Genomic DNA, 18881 nt, shown 5'->3' with positions numbered 1-18881 from the left:
CTGCCACTCACTTTGGTTACACAGCTTTTTGCCCAAATGGGTTATGAAAACATAAGCAAGATGAAAATAAAATTAACAAATCTAATCCTGTAGTTAAATGCTATGTAGTAAAATCAAATCTCTCCTTATTTCTTATCCTCAACCTCATTTGGGTTTTGGCCAGAGAATTGGAGGTAGATATTTGTATCCTTGGCAGACTTGATTGGTTTTTATTTAAGGACATTTATTGTTTTTCCCAGTCTGCGTCTGGGTTGTGGCTGTTTTAAATACTCCCTGGTCCTACTAGGGTTTAAAAACAGGATGCTGGAACACTGTCTGGGGTAACGCAGCAAATAACAGCAATTTTTCAAACTGGAGTAGTGTGTATTAAAAGAGTATTAAATACTGTTCTGCAACGAAGCAAAATAACTAACTGTACAATGATATTTCTGTTTCTTTTCTAGCTATAAACCGATAGTTGAATACATTGATGCCCAGTTTGAAGCCTACCTGCAGGAGGAGCTGAAAATCAAGAGATCCTTATTTAATTACCATGACTCCCGGATTCACGCCTGTCTGTACTTCATTGCCCCCACTGGACACTCGCTAAAGTCTCTCGACCTTGTTACAATGAAGAAGCTAGACAGCAAGGTAGTGGATGGTATATTTGAACTATTTGTTTAAGGGGGACATATTTATTGTATATGATTAGCAGGTGTGCTAATCATATGCAATAAATATGAATGTATCACAATAGTGAGTGACGGAACCCAGGTGGACAAAGCGTTTTGTTCTGATTCCAGGCTGTGCCCAGAACTGCCGAGTCTCACTCTGCAAGGTTCTCATTTCACTGGGTACTGTACAGATAGGACTCATTTCAAGAGGGAATGCGAGAGGGAGAGATTCTCATCAGGGTGCAAAATTTTTTAGTTTCACTTTTTATATTTGCAAAAAAGAAAACCCTACAATAAATATTTTAAATAGTTTTCGTGTCTTTAGAGTTTGTGGAAGTAAGTCGTACAAAAACTATTGGGGCATCCTCACTAGTTAGCTGTGCTGCTGTGTTGAGGTTTTTTTTTTTTTTTCCCCCATTGTGCAGCAGTCTGCCAATTTGAAGTGGAGTTATTTTTCCTATTTTTGCAGTGTTGATCTTGTTAAGTAACAAAGGCCATATTCATACAGCATTTAACTCAAGTGCTAAAAAGAAAACAAGACACTGATGTTACAAAGCTTCAAATAAGTAACTTTGGAGATCAGTTTAAATGGACTATCTTCTGGCAGCTGGGAATACAGTGGCAGCGTCCATCTTTGTGCACCCTAGTTATTTTCTTAATAGTTCTGTAACCTTACATTTTGTATAGTGAATATGGCCCCTACTGTCTAAATGCCTTTGAGCATGCCTGCCATAAACCGCTACGAATCATAAAGTACTGTATTGCTGGGAACACCGTTAGGCAGAAGTGGTATGGGCATGGTAGTGAATAGAAAAGCACTTCCCCTTGTGTTGATATTCATGGGGCAAACTGCAGAGCATCTGCATAGAAAAAGATATGCACATTCACATTGCTGAGGTCCAGCAACAGGAATAACAAACTTTATTTACACAATACTCCAGCACTTACTGTTCAGTCAAGGTAATTAAGTAATTTCCTCACAATAAACCCACTGTGTGCTGTCTGTACACAGTGTATTGGTATATTTTCTACTTGACTGCTGTAATTTCTCTGCTCACATGCTGAATGCTACTTTTGAATGGTACTCTCTCATGCTTATGCCTACAGGAAGGAATCTGAATCCATAACTGTCAGCTGTATATTCATTTATAAAAGCTTGACTTGGTTTTTTTCACTGGGTTTGCTTCAGTTGTTCACTGTCTTTAGAAATGTTTAGAATTAGAAGCTGGAAGTATAATGTTACCTGCAAGGGTATCAGCCTGTAACCCATATTTTTCCCAGTGCTTTTGTGGCAGCTCTTCACAGGTTTCACTCTCTCTGGCTCATGTTTTAATTGATAAATACCAAATATCTTATGTGTACAGTAGCCATCAAACGTATACAGGCAACATCTACAACTTGATAATAATGAACCATGAAAGTAAATGTTCTACTCCAGAGTGTGTTGGATAATCAAAATTACACTTCAATAAGATTAGTACAGTCCTTTGCACACATTATTGAGAGTATTAGAGTCTGGGGCTCCTAAGGAGGAGCCTCAGTGCCTGTCTTTATATATGTTGCCATTACATTTTACTTGTATTGGCTTCACCAATGGTGATAAAACTTGATTGCAGCATTCTTTGTAAGAAATTGAGAGTAATGGAATTTGTGTGTATGTAAGTAAACATGTGTCCGCTGTAAGTCACGGTGATCTGCTCTTTCGTGATACTGATGGCTCTAATTTTGTTTTGTACGGCCACGGTGACATACTTGTTAATCATCCCTCTCTGAAAATGTTAAACAATCCAATGTGTGTCAGCCCTCTGTTGGCACAGATCACTTCCTGCAGTCTGCTGCACATGTGGCCTGCTCTTATATCTGGCACAGCCCCACTCACAGCCTGGCTTGTGCAGCGTCGACTCCTACAGGCCTCAGTGGGTTAGGTCTCCGACCCCCTTTTGCTTCCTGCCAGATCTGCTCAACAGGTTTTTCATGTGTCAGCCACAGAAACCAGGGCGCAGTGCCACCTGACCGCGCCTCAGACACTGGAGACCACTGTCCTATTAAACTTTTAAAATCCCTTTTTAAAAGGGATAACGATGTTACAAAATCCAACTTGCGTCTATTGCCTATTCATTTGAGTGCTGCACTAGTATATACTAGAATAACATGAATCATACTGATATTTGTCTTGTCCCCTTTTTATTGGTTTTCCACAACACATTGTATCAATATTGCAGATCATTTACTTTGTTATATACATAGCAAACATATAGTGTGATATTTTGATGAAACAAAATAAATGCAGTGGTTTGTTGGACAAATGCCGTGTTGTAACAGGCCATGTATAGTGATTGACAGCTGCTTGCCTAAAGGTAAGTAAGGCTATACAGTAGTATGTGCTATTGGTTTTTAAACAATTCTTCATGCTCTTCTTGCCATTGTAATAGATTATTTCTGCTAATGCAGTATATTAAAGTAGGAACACAGAGTGTCTTTTCTGCTCATTATCTTAAATCCAAATTAGATTAAGGTCCGTTACTCAGTTTGACCTTTGAAATTGGTTACTGAATTTCGCAGTGGGATTGCTCCTTGAGGATCTGCCAAAGAAATAGCTTAAGGGGTAAATTGAAAGGATAATTTTATTATTTTCTTGTATTTTTTACAGGTGAATATAATCCCGATCATTGCCAAAGCGGATACCATTGCCAAGAATGAGCTTCATAAGTTTAAGAGTAAAATCATGAGTGAACTGGTCAGCAACGGAGTACAGATCTACCAGTTCCCAACTGATGAGGAGACTGTAGCAGAAATCAATGCAACTATGAGTGTAAGGTTTTTCATTGATGGTTTTTTCTTTGAGTAAATCAAGTTAATACTGAATGCTACTGCATTCAAGCGGTTTTATGGTGTATTTGGATCCACCTTGCATGTAAGCCATTCTCATCCAGTATGCTGAAAATAGCAATCATTCTCAGGAAATAATTGTGCCCCATTGTGGGAGGTGCATATCACCGATGATGAGAATATAGTGGAGGCCCCATACATAGGTCTCAAAAGGTTTCTATTTGGAGAACAGATTTTCTATTTTCATGAATTGTGGTAAAGGTCATTCTTTATATGTTTTTACATGTACTGGACATACTCTTGATCATGGTGTTCTGCTGTACTCCTGGGTAATTGTTTTACTTTTGTGTTGTAGAAATGCTGGGATAGCAAGCATATTCATTGTGTTTTTGTGTCCCCATTGATAATAGTGTTGATCAGTGGTACTCAACTCTGGCCCTCAATCTATTCCAGTCCTGGTCTTTTTTCCAACCAGGTCCTAAATTAGTTAATTGCCTCTTAACAGCTTCAATTAACTGCATTAGAACCTGCTTGGAGTAAAAAGCTGGACAGGATTAGATCGCGAGGGCCAGAGTTGAGTTTGGGAAGCCAAAAGATGTTTTGCTTCTTGAGACGTATAGGGGTGTCAATAAACCCTTCTCTTTCTATTTGTGTCTTTAGAACAGACTTACTCAAACTATACGCTTGCATCAAGTTATGCTTCTGTTCTGAGGGAATATGTGGACAATAAATATTTCAATTCTAGTCTCCTCGTTGTGGCAGTCTTTACCGGGTTCCTTCCTGTCGACAGCTTTACTCTTTGAAGAGCACATGTGTAAAATAAGCATGGTTCTGGTTGTGTTTATTATGGGATTTTCTGTTTCTTGTTTATTGTTTTTGCCTGTACATACTGTATGTCTGCTGTCTTGACAGGACACCGTTGCTTCAATCTTAGCAGATTCTTCCTGGTTAGAATTTTATAAAATTGTAAAGCAAAAAAAAGGACTAAACCAAAAATCGAATCCGCAATATGCAAAGAATCTTGTTTTCACTTTCTGCTAAAAAGCTGCCAAGCATGGTGTTGGTGAAGTTGTATTTTGCATGTTTTTGGAGGGGTAGTTAATTTCTTCCAGGCTTCACTGGTCGTACTAAATGTATTTTTGGCACCAGTAACTGATTTTTCACAGATAATGCAAATAATTAGCCACAGTAAACTATACAAGCATTCAGCTAGGCCTGAAATCTGATCACTTAAGACTGCTGTATTCACTTTACACTGAAGCTTTGTGCAAATATAGAACCTACAATTAACCAAAAAAATTGTGCAGTGTACTGTAAAACATACTGCACAGCTGTTGTTTTTATAGTGTAAACTTGACATAGCTGACTGGAACAGGAAGTACTGATTCACCCTCCCTCCCTCGCTCTAGGTCCATCTTCCATTTGCTGTTGTGGGGAGCACTGAAGAGGTGAAGATAGGAAATAAAATGGCCAAGGCAAGACAGTACCCCTGGGGTGTTGTGCAGGGTATGTGTCTGCTTCGCAGCAATTCTTACTTCCATATGGTACCGTTCTCATAAAGGAAAACCGTTTAATTTACTGTCGTCTACTGCCGTTCCTCCTGTATGAGTCTGTTTTTTTGCCACAGTGTAAAAAGCTGCTTCAATCATTCATTTCTGCAGGATGTGTAGTTCTTATTTATTGAAGGGTTTAAGAGAAGGTCACTGCTGCGTATTTTCCCATGAAGTAGTATTTATGGTTGATTTAATGATATAATCCAGGTAGATGTCAATAGCGTATCACAGTTGAACAGAAATTGTTGTTCAGTATAAAGGGCTGTATAAATGCACACGGTACAGTACGCAAGACCTGTCAGTGCACTCATCTGATGCCACTTTGAGGACACGTGAAAGGCTGAGCAGCTGGTTGATTTCCATTTCATAAATGTGACCTCGTTTGGATTCAGCTATACAAGTCAGCTGCTGTTTTCTTCATCTGTCATGAAAAAAAATGATTCCCCACAAAAGTAAAAGCAAATAGTTGACAAACAATTTTACTGATCGTATTAAAGCAAAGTTGGCAACCAAACCTACTGTAGCATTAATCTATCTTCATATAACATTCTTGTGTTTAACTCTTTTCATGCATGACCTATTTTTAGAAAATAGCGGGGGGGGGGTTTTCCATTACTTTATATAGCATCCTCATATGAGGCTATCATGCTTTTTTTATATATATATAAAATCCATCCCCATGAGAGGTTGCAGAGTCCCCCCAAGTGGCTGTCCTTGGTTTTATAGGAACTTCATAATTCTGTTTGGAAGGGTGGTGGGCAGTTCACTGACACACACGGGAGACCGAAGGTTTAGTTAAAAACACTGCACTGGTGTCCAGTTTTATTATTCTTTTTATTTGCGGTTGTTTTTATTTTATTTCTCCACCAGATGGTGCTTGTGCCCGCCTACCCTGATACCAACGATGGTAGCAGGCAGGTTGGTGATGGCGCACTCACAGGTGCCCAAAATAATGAGTAACGAAAGGCAAAAGGAAAAATAAAACACAGTAATAAAACTATAAAGGTGTTGCTTACGCAGTGCCCCCATGGCTGCTAAGCCGGTCAGCTCGGGTCTCCGTCCTACGCTTGGCTATGTTCTATACACTGGGGTGGCCAGAGTTCCCCTCTAACGATACACGTTCCCATCGGGTACATAAGTTTATTTTAATTATTATTCTTTTCTTTAGTCAAGGCTGGCTGTCTTCCTCAGCCGTGCTTGCCTGTTTTGTTCTCTCGCTCCAACCACTGGCGTTATGCTGGCGTCCTCAACCAGTATCACTGGGTATCCCCGGTCATGGCCATCTGCATGAATAACAGCGTGTAGTTCTTCTAGGACTAGTGACCCCCTAAGGCCCGCCTCACAACCACTCAGAGAGAGGGAGAGACCACACACCTTCTCCCAGCTTCTCTGTGTCATGCGGCAGGCGGAACTCACAGGGCTGCTGCCCTCCTCCTGCAGAACCACGCATGCGCCAGAAAGTCAGACCCCCCCCCCCCCCCCCCCCAGACCAACTGTATGTTTACTTCTCTAAAACATGATATATTAAGTACAAGCTGTACTGCAATTGATTGGATTGTACCTCCCTGTGAAAGTGGCAGCCTCCTGGTTAACATACTGGTGTTCCTGTCTGTGCCCCTGCAGTGGAGAATGAGAATCACTGTGACTTTGTGAAGCTCAGGGAGATGCTGATCAGGGTGAACATGGAGGACCTGCGGGAGCAGACGCACTCCCGGCACTACGAGCTCTACCGCCGCTGCAAGCTGGAGGAGATGGGCTTCAAGGACACAGACCCCGACTGCAAGCCCTTCAGGTAACTCGCTGTACCGAGCAGTGTGGGAGCATTCTGTTCTCGATGGGAGAATGCCAGAATCACAGTACAGTGTGTTCTTCAGGGCAGGCTTGCAGTTGTGGATTCAGTGTATACCTGCTCAGATGTACTGCATCTCTGTCCACAGTTTGTGAAATCAGGTCAGATTTCTCAGAGGTACCATCACATATCAATTAAATGGGTTGATTCATCTAAATTAAACCCCACTGCAGTGCGTTCTGTGTACACAATACTGCTGATTTATTATTTACACATGTTGAAATAAAAGGCTTCCCTCTCCCTTGCGTGGGCCGTTTCTGTTTGTGCGGGGTGAGATGTCTGGCAGCGATTGTATTAATGGCGCTTGTCCTGCCTTCCCTCCACAGCCTTCAGGAGACGTATGAAGCGAAGAGGAATGAGTTCCTGGGGGAGCTGCAGAAGAAGGAGGAGGAGATGAGGCAGATGTTTGTGATGAGGGTCAAGGAGAAGGAGACTGAACTCAAAGAAGCTGAAAAAGAGGTAGGGTGTAACAAGGGAGGTAGTTTAACCCAATGGGTGCCCTGGGCCTACTTACCTAATATTGACAAATCCACTACCAGGATGTTTTGTGTAGCGAGAATTTTTTTTCTAGCCTTTTTGAAATGGTGTGTGTGTGTGTGTGTGTGTGTGTGTGTGTGTGTATATATATATATATATATATATATATATATATATATATATATATATATATATATATAATGTATGTATAGCTGTCTTTTATACAAGTTCTATGCACCTTTTATGTTTTTACAAAAAAAAATGTTTACTTTGGCTCTTGGATATTATTTATTTGAAGAACTACTGAACAAATTGCTGTTGCTTTATACTTCAGTGCATCAGCATTTACTTGTTTACACAGTTTGATGCAGAATAATTGAATTGTGGTTCAGTTCAATTGCTGTGCTCAATTTATGCTGTTAGTCAAAAGTCCTTGCCAATGCTAATGCAGCATTGTAACACAAGCTCTGTGAAGGGTGCTTGTTCCTGTTCCTGGTTGAACAATGGGATAGTTTTGTGGAGGGCTGAGGAAAAAGGACCTGTCTGCCAGCTTGGCACTGGCAGACAGTAACGTTGGGAGCCTGGAGTGCTGTGAGTTTAAAGCCCTAGTGCTCTGTGATAACTTAAATATTGAGAAAGTGATGGTAGTCAGCATAGTGGGGCTAAGGCATCACTTTTGATACTGTATGTGCTTTTTCCGTGAAGTCACAAGCCTTTCACTCCATGTGGCTCATTAGTCTTTCAACACTGCACATCTAAAGAAAGGTGTAGGGAAAACAACTGCACACTTCAAACAGCAGGCTGTGCAGTCTGGAAACATAACTTGCAGGCATGCGAGATGCAGGTGGAGTAGGGTTGTGCACTTATTTAGAACTGAGGTGCAGCTGCTGAAGTGGTTCAGAAGTTTCTTGTAGCTCTGAGCTTCACAACCATGTGCACCAGTTGCACACATCTGTTGCTTGTGAAAATATTCTGGAATTTTCCTGTAGTCTTTATTGTTGTAATGGAACAAAAGCACACTGTGCTTTAACATGAGACGGGTCTGCTGTAGAACTTGTGTTCTACGGAGACATTGGGATGCCAGTCTTTGGAAATGGCATCAAAAATGTACTTCACACAAAGTGACCGAAGACAGGATTGGCATGTGAAGGGCTGCATTACCTCCTGCATGCATTGGAATATCTTAGTAAAACTATAACAAAATATAAAGTCTAGCCATCAAGCATTTCAGCCACTGAATTTTGTGGCATTGAAAAAGGCACTTGTGTTCGAACATGTGTGGTGTGTGTTGTTTTTTTTTTTTGGAATTGTACTCGTGTTAAATAGCTGAGCTAGGATGAGGCACTGTAATAACCTGACTCTTAATGGTGAACACCCTCTGTGTCTTCTTTTTTATTGTGTTGTGCTTGCTAGCTTCATGAGAAGTTTGACAGACTAAAGAAGACGCACCAGGACGAGAAGAAGAAGCTGGAAGACAAGAAGAAGGAGATTGAGGACGAGGTCGGTGCCTTCAGCAAGAAGAAAGCAGCAGTGCAGCTTCTCCAGGCCCAGCAGGCCGGCTCCCAATCCACAAAGAAGGACAAAGACAAGAAAAAGTAAGTGCTGTGCGGCAAGCATCTTCTCACTGGAGGATTCCATGCCATTCGCATACCTGGCGTGTTTAACAGGCACCTCAATGCCTGCCATGTAATAAGATACAAGTGAAATGTTAACTCCACTTGGGACAGCAGACGATGCTGGCATTCCCATAACCCTTGTGTTTAACCCTTTCCCCTCCCTTATCGGAGACTTGCCTGACAGGCTGTAAATCAGCACGCACTTCCCACTGATTGTTTGGCTCCACAAGGCTGCTCTTTGTTTTAGCTGCACAGCTGGAGTTGAATAATAATTGCGTGGGAGACTGATTTCACAGCTGTAAACAGCTGGGGAGGGGGGGGCGGGTCTCAGGCTAGTTTGGGTCGGGGGCACTCTGTTTTGGAAAAGTTCATTTGGAGGTTATTACTTTGATCACATTGGAGCCCTGAGCAAGGAGGTATAAGTATCATCACTAGAGGTCATGAGGTGACAAGAGCTGTTTATATTTGCTCTTAAATGGCCTAGTAAACAGTTTGGCACATTAAGATTCCTAAGCTAAAGGAAAAATATATAATCGGTTTCAACCTCTATACTATTATTAGTATTATTATCTAAACCAAGATTGCCAAATGAAAAACATTCAGACCAAACTTTTTTTTTTTTTTTCTTATATATAAAGAGTAAAGCCCTGTTTTAATGTATAACAGATTGTCACTCATGACAGGATATGACAGGCGCATTATTTACAGAACTGCAGCCAAAAATGTATGGTTTAAAAACCTTTCTTAAAGTAAATGGAAGGTTGGTATTTTCAGCCTATCATGAATTTGCTGTTGCATAGGGTTTTTTTTGCAGCTCTCCTCTAGTTCTTGTCGGTGATCCAGCTGTGCTGCATCTGCAATTGTCTCTATGCCAATAAACAAAGGAGGACAGCAATTCAAGACAAAATAAACTTCAGAGTTTATATGTCACTAATCAGGTTCATCCGGCTACTGACTAACTATTTCTCGCTTACTTTACTTGCAAATGTACATATTTTAGTTTTCACGACGTGAACCAAATTGTTACTTTACTGTATCTCTCTCCTAAAATTCACATTTAAGAAATAGCTCGAAGTCGCATACAATTACAAGATGCATTCGAAGCCAAGGGTGGAGATTTGCTTAGGCTTTGCTCGACTGTGTGATCCTAGGGATGTTACTACACCTCCTAGTGGGGAATGGTGGTATGGCAGTCACCTATTTTTTTTTTTTTTTTTTTTTCTTTTTGGTTTACACACTCAAATATTTTTGGAGCTAAATCCCAAAGTATCAGCCCCTGGCTGACCTCACTAACCAGGGTGTCAGGGGTCTACAGAATATATATATATATATATATATATATATATATATATATATATATATATATATATATATATATATATATATATATATATATATAATATATATATATATATATATATATAAATATATATATATATATATAAATAAATAAATAAATAAAATATACGTTTTCCTACAATTATTACAGTCGTTTAAACACTGCTAATAAAGCCAACTGTTTATTAGATACTACTAGAAGTGTTTCCTCGTTTCCCTACATGGAATTATAAAATGATTGTCTCTGCTCTGCTCTTTGGGGTATTGGATCTTTAGATATCAATACTGTTTAATCTCTCTACATTGGTTTAGACCTTTCTGTTGACACGTCATGAATGTGTTGTTAAATTTGTGGATCAAGAACAAGTTTCAGGTTGCTCATCACTGTTCGATGTTATTGACTCTGGATACTGGCTATTCCTATCTTTGTAGAAAGGGCTTTGAGAAGGTAATTTAAGAATATGCAACGTGGGGAAACATTGGCATAGCTATAGAAAAAGATATTACCTTTTCCAAGTCCAGCATTGGTAGTTTTATTTTGGTCCAGTATCCATTACATTAATTGACTATATTTTACTCTGACATTGATTTGCCTGTTGCATTAATATATTAGTGGTTTTATTGTTCATCATTTAATGTTGAAGGAAATGACTTTGGATAAGGTAGAGCTAAACTGCTGCTGTGAAATCCACTTTCCTAGTAAGCAAGTGTATCAAAGCTTTCAAATAAAGCAATCAGACTACTTTACTCAGCATTTAATATTAATTCACTTATTTTTATTCTGTAACTTTTTTTTTTAGTGAAGTGAACTAGGTTTCCTTAAATACATGAAGAACTGAACAGCACAGCATGATCATGGCGGTGGTACTTTTATCATGTCCATCATTTGAAATTGGTTTCCATTCCATTAAACCACTTTTTTAAATTACTTTAAAACTGTCATTTTTAAAGATCACTGCATTCGTGCTGAAACGTGATTCACGTGGTTTTTAGTTTTGGGCGGGGGCAGCTCATGTATGATTTCTAACCATGTTTTGTTTGTTTGTTTGTTTGTTTGTTTTTTTCCTTTTATTTGCAGTTCAAGCTTCACATAACATCCCTCAAGCCAAGGAAGCTTCCCATACTCACCAGCTCCTTTCATCCACTCTGCAGTAATGCAGCCAATCCATTGCTGTTTTAAATAGGAAAATTCAGAAGAGCTCATAATAGGAAAATATCACATGAGCAAGCGTGGTGTGTGTGTGTGTGTGTGTGTGTCTATATATATATATATATATATATATATATATATATATATATATATATATATATATATATATATATATATATATATATATATATATATATATATTAGCTCAAAGAGCAAACACCTTGCTTGTTGGGACAATTTTATTGAGCATTATTTCCCTGTACTATATACATATGGATTGCATAAGTATTTGTATTACATTTTTATCCAGATCATATTATCTGTATTGTAATAATTGAATCGGTCTGATCTCTCTTGTTTAGGCATACTTACTGCTTTGACTTGCATTACCTTATTATGTGATGTGTGTTAGAAAAGGACATATCATTCAGTGCTGGATCATGGGGGGGGGGGCATCATAATGTGTGCTGTATGTTTGTCCACTGTTATTCTTGGGCTTGTTTTGTGTTGTATAAACATGATACATGAAGATTGCTTGAAGTGCACAGCTACCCAGTGTATTGCCGTCTGGCCTGTACAGCAACAATAGACTTTATGAAAGGGGAATATGAAAGACTATAAAGTAGGGAATGTCTTCAGCCTTTGAAGTAATCTTTACGTTGCAACATCTTGTGAATGTTTGTTTAGTTTATTATTACTATTTTTTTTTTTGCATTGTGGAACTTTAATTGCTACATCAGCAGTATGTATTTAATAGTTTTACATTAAGTTCAAAACCATTCAAAGGCCTCAATATTGGGTACACATTTTTAACAGTATTTTCCAATCAAGATTATGTTTTAGAAACAACAAGTGTTACTGAAGTGGTTCATTATTATGAAGTTTAGTATTTTAGATTCAGGGACCAAACACTTTGAGTGCTACAAGCTTATTTCATGTTGTCTTTTAATACTGTGTGGGGTGGGGGGGGGGGAGATACATAATAAAGTAAATGTTTAACTGTCTGTGATCGTATATTCTATTGCAGTATTGGTAAATAAATGTCCATCCCTACTTTTAAAAGTAAATTAAATATTAAACAGCAAGAACAACACAGTGGAATCCATTTGTGCTTAACTTTGTATTGCGTTCCTTTCCCGGACAGATTCTTACCGTTTCTGAAACATCCCAAGACGTGGAGGCCGCTGCTGACCCTCTGAGTTGTGGGATGTTGTTTTTATTCTGCTGCTGATGTTCTCTCTGCTTTCTTTCCCTTCCAGGCTAGGTAGCCTCTCTTTCTTACTCTTCATCTGAGACACACACACACATACACACTGTCCCATTAAGCACCTTTACAGCTCCTCTGCTTCTTTTACTAGCAGATTTTTGTTTGACTCTTTTCGACAAGCATGGCTCCAGGGAAAAAAACAAAACGATCTTTTGAATGGTTTGGACAACAAGAGTAGGGAAATGCAGAAAGACCGCCTTTTAAAAGAAACCTTCAAATTCCAATGTTTGGGCCTCCAGGTTAAAGAAAAAAAAAGCATTACTAAGAATTAAATCTACAATTAATTGTTTCCTCTAAGTAACTAACTTTTATATTATCTGTATTTAATTGCTGACAAGCAGTTGAAATGAATTCATGGAAATTCACCAAGGCTGAATTGGAAGAACCTGCAATGCAAGTGACTCCATGAGAGCTAGATGAAATATTGATTTTCTGAAATACTGTTGAGCAAAGCAAAAAGTTTTCAGATAGCTTTCGAGCTCCTGGGTGTAAAAGAGGAAGCTGGCTCTGAACCTTCAGGTCTTCTGAGCTATGTGGGGAATTGAGGGGGGAAAATGTATTGGACATTCCAAATGAGGGAGAAAGTCCGGGTACAAATAACTGGGCACACAAAATAAAAAAAAAGGATAAAGGCTCAAGATAATAATATTGCTTACTGTTTCAGTAACCCAGGCCATCGCTTATGGGAAAACAGTAATACACGTCTCAGCAGATACAGAACTGAAATTGATCTCTTATTGGAGGAATAAAATCCCTTGAGCCATGTTAAGTTTCAGCCTTGTGGTAGCCATTCTGTTTCTTTCTATCTCTTCTGCTTTGTTTCTTCACAGTAATCCTTGGCTCTGCACGGAATAACTAACTCCATCAATGTCTTTATGGATTTATTCTTTCCTCTATGCATGTAAGTATGGCCGTTGTAACCACTCTCACTCCCATATAAAATGCATGCAACCACAAAACGGGCCGTCGCCATGATTTCAGATGATTTTTAAATGATTAGGTTCTTATTGCCAGACTCATTTCAAAGACATTATACCATTTAGACTTTTGTCAACCTTTGCATGGTTTGCATAAAAAAGCTATTAAATATACTACTACTCACAATTGGAAGGTGGGGTTAGTCGTTGGTGTTTTATTTCTTGTGTGTTTTTAAAATGCAGTGTGGATGTTTCACACACTAGCATGCTGCCTCTTGGCAAGTAGACATTCAGCTTTCTAGTACTGTTCAAGTCCACGTTTGAGACTTAAAATAAGAGGACAAGGTTCCTGCGCACCTGCTATAGTACAAAGCAGGTTCATTGAGATTCACAGCGGGGCCAGTCCAGCTCCCTCCACAGCTCTGGAGGGGTAACGCCCACACTAGACTGCCAGTAGCCTGAGATGACTATCAGGTAGGGAAGGAAAATGAAGGAAAGATGAGCTTGCAGACAGTAATGTAGAAGTCAGCAGCTGTGCTTGGCCCCCCACTTCAAGCCCCTGCTGCAGGGCTGTGCGTTGCTCTTCAGGACCGCCTCTATACATTTCCTCGCTCCTTTCTTTTCTCACTGTGGTGCTTTTACATGTTGTCTTAGAAAATCAACACCTGCTTCAAAAAATAGCCATTCAGGAGTTCAAGTTAGGAAATACAAAGGCAATGCAAACTTTGGTTAAATCATAAATGATCAAACTTTTACCACAAAGAAGTGTCTCCAGTTTTTTTGCAGAGCTGCATGATGGCTCACATTCATGATTTGGATGATCAGTAAGCTGTAATTTAAATATTTTTAAATAACTTATCTGTTTAATAAATGGCATCATGTAAACTGCCCTGTTCTTGCTGCTTGTATTACTTTTGCTCCATTTACCATACATGTGTTTATGAAATAATTTCTCTAATTAAAGTGCATTTCATCTGTTTTAATGTGTTAAATAAATACCGCGTGTTTTGCGTGAAACATTTAGTATCTAAATGTAATGAACCAATGTGCACCATTACCTACATAATGTTTCTCTGTTTTAAAGTAATGGGGCATGTCTGAAATGGTCTGAATCACAGGATTGATGTGTTCATGAACATCAATAGCTGCTTTTATATGGTAGATTTTAATTGAAACACAAGTAACCATTTTGTAACAGGCTGGCTGAGTCATGTTGAGATAGTAATAGAATTAAAAATGCTATACTAAAAGGCAACAATGGTTTGTCGCTTTGGAGCTTTCTTATGTGTGTAATGACATATAACGTTTTAGTTTTGACACGGTATACTGTAAACTTCAACTATGTATTCTAATGGTGCCAGCACTGACAAATACATTCTATACAAGGTACCATTCCAGCTGTGCTCGGCTGTCATTTGCATAATTTTAGGATCAGGTTTGTTGATGTTTAGTGGTGTTTTTGTCTTGTTTTTGGCAAGATTCGCCATTCCTTTTGACCTAATTTCTTTTTCCTTTCCAGTAACCTTTTTATTGTGTTCTCGTTTGTTTCCTTTTAGCCGCTTCTTTCTCTAGTCTTCTCATTGCCAGCTGCTTGCACGTTCTGCGCTGGAGAGCACGTGTACTCGCTCTTAGAAGACATGCTCCTGCATTCTCTATTGCTTGTGTTTCTTTGCCTCTATCACAATGACAGCATTTATATAGAAACGTTGGCATCCTCTTTGGAAGTTTAAAAGCAGTTTTCAGATTGTCTTATGTTTTAGCTTTATTAAAGTGCAAATGTCTATCGGACGATCATGATTGCACCATGTATGTTTGAGTGGGGATTGAGGGGTCAAAAGTTTTGGGGTTATTTTCCAGGTAAATGTATCTGTTATGAAATAGCCATATATTGTATTACAACTTTTAATCCTTGTATTAAGTACTTTAATTCATTTTTAAATGCTTTTATTGTAATAGTTTGACAATATTGTGTGGCACAGCTTTACTGTTTAGGGTTAGATGATCAAATTAACAGCAGATGTTTCATAACTACTGGGTGGGGGTGGGATATCTTTTTATAAAAAGAAAAAAAAAACATACATTGCACAACTACAAAGTGTGAAGTGATTGAATGTTTTACTAATGAATTGTGGTGCTTCCTTCCATGATATGAACTGGAATTCAGAGGCAGTGGATAGTAGAACACGACCAGACCGAAAGCACAGCAGAGCTACTCGCAGCCCACAAAGTGCTTCTCTAATGACAATTCTCGTGTGTATGAACACCTGCTCCTTTATATCATTCGCCATTCACAAAAAAAAAAAAATCCACCAATAATCATGTTATGTTAATACACCACAGTAACCCATCAGCACCATCACATTATCCTGATGCGCATCGTAGCGTGTCCTGGTCATCTTGACTCGCACTGTTTCATGTCATGAATTCTTTAAATCAATATAACCCGAAGAACCATGTTCCATAAGTGATCCACATTGTGCACTTTCAACACAAACCTGTATCTGCTCAAGTCTTTCTTACCTGGCATTCACTACATAGCTACTCAATATGCAGTTTTAGTACATGGGATATTTTCATACATGATATCTGGTACTAGACTGTGTTAAAGAAAGCTGTTTGCAAGCCTTGCTTTAGGTTGTCTTGCACTTCCTTGGTCGCCTCACCTGGAGCGTGAAATTGTCCCCACCCCTTCAACACCATCTTTCCCATTGTTAACCAATGACCTGGTTCCCTTATTGAATGTCATGCTTTGCAGCCAGTAACATGCTTTAACGTTGTGTAGTGCCAGATGCTCTTAAAAGAAAATGCATATTTGATAAAGCCTGTTTATTTGAGACGTGCACACAACTGATTAGGGAAGGGCCTGACAGTAAGATTTATGGAATGATTCTGTTAGCTACAAGCACTTTAATGGGTGTTTTGTTCTGCAAGCTGCTCTCATAATACTTGGTCAGGTATCCTGTCCAAACCAAAAGAACAAGAGGAAAAAAAAATGCCATGACATTGGGGAGTAGACTTCCTCTGCTTCCTTTATGAGAAGCCTTAATCTGTTTCCCATTACATACCCAAAACATTCATGTACCATATTTTAATATATAGTGACTGGTGACCAGCAATTTGGAGACCTTATTTTTTGGTCTAATTTTCCTGATACATTTGGATTATTTCCTGGCATATTAAAGTCCAATATTGCACTTCTTTTATATTCAGTTCATTTTATGTTTGGAGTTCAGACTTCTGCCTTGTAAAAAAAAAAAAAGGGGGTGGTTCAAAGTGTTATGGTTGTGGTCAACATGGGGCTTTAGACTTCATATTCATAGGGTTGAACCTCACTGGCACAGATTTTAGTCCAGGATGGAAATGGATCTAATCAGGATCTCAACTGGTTTTCCCATACCAAGTTAAAATATCTGGTAACTGCAGTATGTTTGAGAGGATCTGGATAACAACCAAAAGAATCATCAGATGTGACTGAGGAGAGCAGATCTCATGCCGGACTTGTAAAGATCAAGTATGAGCTTCAGAGTTGCTTTGAAAACTGGGTCTGGATCGTTCAACATGCGCTGAAGAAGCTCAAAGGAAGCAACTGAAGCTGTGCCTCCAACATGTAATGATCTGTCACAGTCTGAACAAAGCTTGAACTGTTTTGTACAATACCTCCTGATACTGGCCCCATGATGGACAGGATTTTTTTTTTTTTTTCTTATCAATTTTGCTATACAACATGATACCAGCTGTTACATAACCTCCATCAACTTAGCCTAAATGTATGATGGCCCAGTCAAGTAGCTTGCAAATAACAATATGATGCCAACAGTATATTTCTAGTGGCTTTGGGGGGGGGGGGGGGGTCCTTTTGGTGCGAGAGAATTAAACTCTTGTCATGGGCATTCAAATTAAAATAAATGTGTGAAATAAAAGGTCTTAACTACTAGATCCAAACTTTTGATTCTGGAGCCAGTTTGTGTTGGTGGCTCCATTCTGTTCAGGGAAGCCTATTTTTCTGTAAGAGGGAGGAAGGGCGGGGTCAGTGCCATGTTGGTTTGAGAGAAGGCCAACACAACTTGTGCATTGCACACTTCCACGTTGTGAATGGATTCGCCTGAGGCTTTGTGAAATGTTCACACATTATTATATAACATTCATGAGCTCTGGAGCTCAATTTCCTGTGCACTTTTGCATTAGCTATAGGGGCACAGAGCATTTTACAGACGGGTGGCTGGTAAATTCTTCATATTAATTAAAGGACCCCACAGATCTGATCTTGGACTTCCTGTAAGCTGGTCAAAGATTAGTGCCATTTGGTGTCCTTGAAAACAACTGATGAGTTTGGTTTTCCCGATTCACCTGTCACACGTCTTTTGAAAAATGTTTTATGTCAGTTTGTTGCTTTTCCACACAAAAAGACACTGGCAAAATCAAAGGGTTTCGGTCAATTAGTTGTTGCGATTGGCTGAGAGGAATTTAGTCATTTTTAATATCTATTTTCCCTTTTATGAAAGACTCCATTTTTTTAAAGAATCGTTTGGTATACTTGACGTTTATAAAAATGTTTTCAATGTAATCACTGTTTTTTTTTTTTTTTTATTACTGACACGTTACAGCGTTTTGCTTTGCTACAGCTTCACACCTGAAGCACACAGAAGTATAATGGTCCTGCTCTTAGCAGGTCTTGTTTGCAGATGCAGTTATTGTAATACACTGAAATGTATAGCTCCCTATCCCTGACCCTAACCCCAACTTCAATCTCAATTTAAATTCTAGATTCTAGACCTCAACGTCAATCCTAACCCTAATTTTAACTCCAAATATACTTCAATATTTAACAGCTCTTTACCCTAACCTTAGTCCTACCCAACCCTAACCTTAACGACAATCTGAATTCGAGATTCCATTTATTATTTTAACCTCAACCCCTACCCCTACTTTAATTTTAACCTTAATTTCAATTTGAATTCTAGATTTTAGACGCCAATCTCAAGTTTTACTGTTAAATATATCTCAATTGCAACCCTGAACTATTTCCCACTTTTTATGGATCTTATTTCAATTTTGATTTTGATATTCATTTTAAATATTAATTTTATGAGATTTCATGAGATGGGGAGGTTTGGACAGAGCTGTTTAAAACATTATTTATGAAATTATACATTTTTTTTTTCACTTTAAAAGTAATTCAAATGATATGTTTTTAAACGAATCACTTTTTTATTGTAATGAACATCTCTGTAC

The 18881-nt window shown here is 38.8% G+C and overlaps 1 protein-coding gene across 8 annotated transcripts in view; it reads left to right on the top strand.

The window, feature by feature from the left end:
* Positions 1 to 18667, top strand: part of LOC117409066 (septin-11) — a 34649-nt gene extending 15982 nt beyond the window's left edge. For 2 of the 8 annotated variants that reach the window (XM_058990814.1, XM_058990793.1), the window contains exons 4-11: positions 444 to 630; positions 3304 to 3465; positions 4892 to 4988; positions 6659 to 6827; positions 7211 to 7343; positions 8775 to 8956; positions 12610 to 12729; positions 13563 to 18667. In XM_058990814.1, coding sequence (XP_058846797.1) covers positions 444 to 630; positions 3304 to 3465; positions 4892 to 4988; positions 6659 to 6827; positions 7211 to 7343; positions 8775 to 8956; positions 12610 to 12664 — 985 coding nt within the window. In that variant the 3' untranslated portion in view covers positions 12665 to 12729; positions 13563 to 18667. Of the gene's footprint in view, positions 1 to 443; positions 631 to 3303; positions 3466 to 4891; positions 4989 to 6658; positions 6828 to 7210; positions 7344 to 8774; positions 8957 to 11393; positions 11919 to 12609; positions 12858 to 13562 lie in introns of those variants that run through there. The other 6 variants (XM_058990811.1, XM_058990804.1, XM_058990823.1 and 3 more) reach the window with 6 other exon arrangements.
* Positions 18668 to 18881: the final 214 nt, after the last annotated feature.

This window comes from Acipenser ruthenus, chromosome 2 (assembly GCF_902713425.1).
Source record: "Acipenser ruthenus chromosome 2, fAciRut3.2 maternal haplotype, whole genome shotgun sequence".
NCBI lineage: Eukaryota > Metazoa > Chordata > Actinopteri > Acipenseriformes > Acipenseridae > Acipenser > Acipenser ruthenus.
Note: the sequence above shows the minus strand (reverse complement) of the source record. Positions and strands in the feature narration are given on the sequence as shown.